The sequence below is a fragment of the Maylandia zebra genome, linkage group LG20 (genome assembly GCF_041146795.1).
Source record: "Maylandia zebra isolate NMK-2024a linkage group LG20, Mzebra_GT3a, whole genome shotgun sequence".
Taxonomy (NCBI): Eukaryota; Metazoa; Chordata; class Actinopteri; order Cichliformes; family Cichlidae; genus Maylandia; species Maylandia zebra.
In genome coordinates, this window is record NC_135186.1 from 12,529,889 (window position 1) to 12,532,284 (window position 2,396).

The 2,396-nt window shown below is 40.2% G+C and overlaps 1 protein-coding gene across 1 annotated transcript; it reads left to right on the forward strand.

Moving 5' to 3' along the window:
- The first annotated feature begins 452 nt into the window (after nt 1-452).
- Nucleotides 453-2,030, forward strand: LOC143414411 (uncharacterized). The gene has a single exon (XM_076878711.1). It carries the CDS (start codon nt 571-573, stop codon nt 1,612-1,614), a length of 1,044 nt encoding a protein of 347 aa, XP_076734826.1. The 5' UTR covers nt 453-570; the 3' UTR covers nt 1,615-2,030.
- Nucleotides 2,031-2,396: the final 366 nt, after the last annotated feature.

Genomic DNA, 2,396 nt, shown 5'->3' on the forward strand with positions numbered 1-2,396 from the left:
AAATTTGTTAGACAAGAAGAGTGTTTTCATGGCATTTCAAGCACAGCCAAAACGGTTACTACTGTGTAAGAGAGCTCTTCCCCAGCATGCCTTCTTGTAACTGCGGCCAATTCAGACATCCACATTCATTTAACAAAAAACAACATCTATTTATTTTATATATCAAAGACATAAGAAGCTGAACTTTGAAATTTGCTAATAAGAGTGTCAGAACTAAACATTTGCATCAGTGCCCAAATAATTTGTCACGTTTGTAGACTTTAATTTTAGTGGTATATGTGAGCAACAGGCTCACTATGTAGAGACCTGCTAATGGTTCAGACCAGTAAATATTTTCTCAAATGTTTGTTTTACTATCATCTTTTCCCCTTTGTGCATTCAGATGCCCTACAGCAGCATGCTTTTGAGGAAGAGGAAGTTCTTACAGACCAGCAGGTCTGTAACCAGGAGAGGAACTCCAGTCTGAACCAGGAGAAACCAGAGAATCCACAGATTAAAGAGGAAAAGGAGGAACTTGGCAGCAGTCAGAAGGGAGAGCAGCTTGGGCTGAAGCAGGAGGCTGATACCTTCATGGTGACACCCGCTTATGAGGAAAGTGCCTACAGTAAACCAGAACCAAACAGTGAGCAGCTCCTTTCTCACAGCTCTCCTGAAGCAGAGACCCGAGATAATGAAAAAAGTCAGCATGTGGTCTCAGGAACTACTAGAAATACAGAGCTGAATGAGAGACGTCACAGTCAAAGAGTAGACAACCTTCCTGTGTCATCGAGTAAAAGTAGAACGGACACAAAGAACAAGTCTGTACAATGTGAAGTGTGTGGAAAAACTTTACAGGATGAATACAATATGATTACACATCTAAGAGTTCACACAGGTGAAAAGCCGTATTCCTGTAGCACCTGTGGGAAAAGATTTGCTGACTTATCAACATTCAAAAAACACAAGAGAATTCACAAAGGTGAGAAGCCGTATTCTTGTGGCACCTGTGGGAAAACATTTGCTACTTCATTAGAAGTCAAAAAACACACGAGAATTCACACAGGTGAGAAGCCGTATTCCTGTAGCACCTGTGGGAAAAGATTTGCTGCCTCATCAACATTCAAAACACACATGAGAGTTCACACAGGTGAGAAGCCGTACCCTTGTAGTACCTGTGGGAAAAGTTTTGCTGACTTATCAACATTCAAAACACACATGAGAATTCACACAGGTGAGAAGCCATATTCTTGTAGCACCTGTGAGAAAAGATTTGCTACCTCATCAACATTCAAAACACACATGAGAGTTCACACAGGTGAGAAGCCGTACCCTTGTAGTACCTGTGGGAAAAGATTTGCTACCTTATCAAAGGTCAAAACACACATGAGAATTCACACAGGTGAAAAGCCGTATTCTTGTAGCACCTGTGAGAAAAGATTTGCTACCTCATCAACATTCAAAACACACATGAGAATTCACACAGGTGAGAAGCCATATTCTTGTAGCACCTGTGAGAAAAGATTTGCTTCCTCATCAACATTCAAAACACACATGAGAATTCACACAGGTGAATTCTCCTATCTCCCCTTCTCTGAAGATAACCGTATTGTGAAGAAGCAGCATAGCTTGAACTAAGTTGTCACATGCAACGTGGGGTTTTTTCTTTCCTTTTTTTTTTTTTTTTTCTTTTTCTTTCCTGCTTCCTCTCTTGGCCACATTGTTTATGCTGCGGTTGACAGGACAACCAACTGCTGGACATCCAGGAGGATGTTAAAATTCAACATATCTCTCCTGACAGCTTGTAACGTTGCAGAAAGGAGACTTTTGTGTTTTTTCAATGTGTTGGTGACTGCATAAAACACAAGTTAAGAGAATAAAAGGATATGGTTTAGCTAGCAATCATTTTTGCAAGCTATAATTTTATAGTTGGCTAATTTAGTTGGCTAATTTACCAGCCACATAAGCCCTGGGAGTTTTTGTGTTTCAATAACATTAAAATCAAATGAAGGTTCCTCCATTATTCAAATTCCTACTGATGCTAAATAAAGTTGACCCTGATGGATAAATTCCATGGCTGTTCCCTTTCATGAGTGAGTGATATTGGTTTTTGGTGTCTTCTCCCTGTCGTATGATGAGGGTAGAGCTGTACATTTTAGTTAGAACATGGTTTATCATATTTAGGTTGAAACTAACTTGCTAAATTCATGTGAACTTCTAACTCCACTGAACTTGGTGAAGTCCTTATTGTAACACCTCTGAGAACAGCTGCACATTGAAAGACCGTTTTTAACTCTCAGAGGTGCCTCAGTTGCTTTGACTGTGGGGACTGAAGGAGCATCTGGATCTGGAAACTTCAAACAACATCAAACAAACAACTTCAGACAGGACAACAAATCTTTCAGCCAGGTATTGCCCCT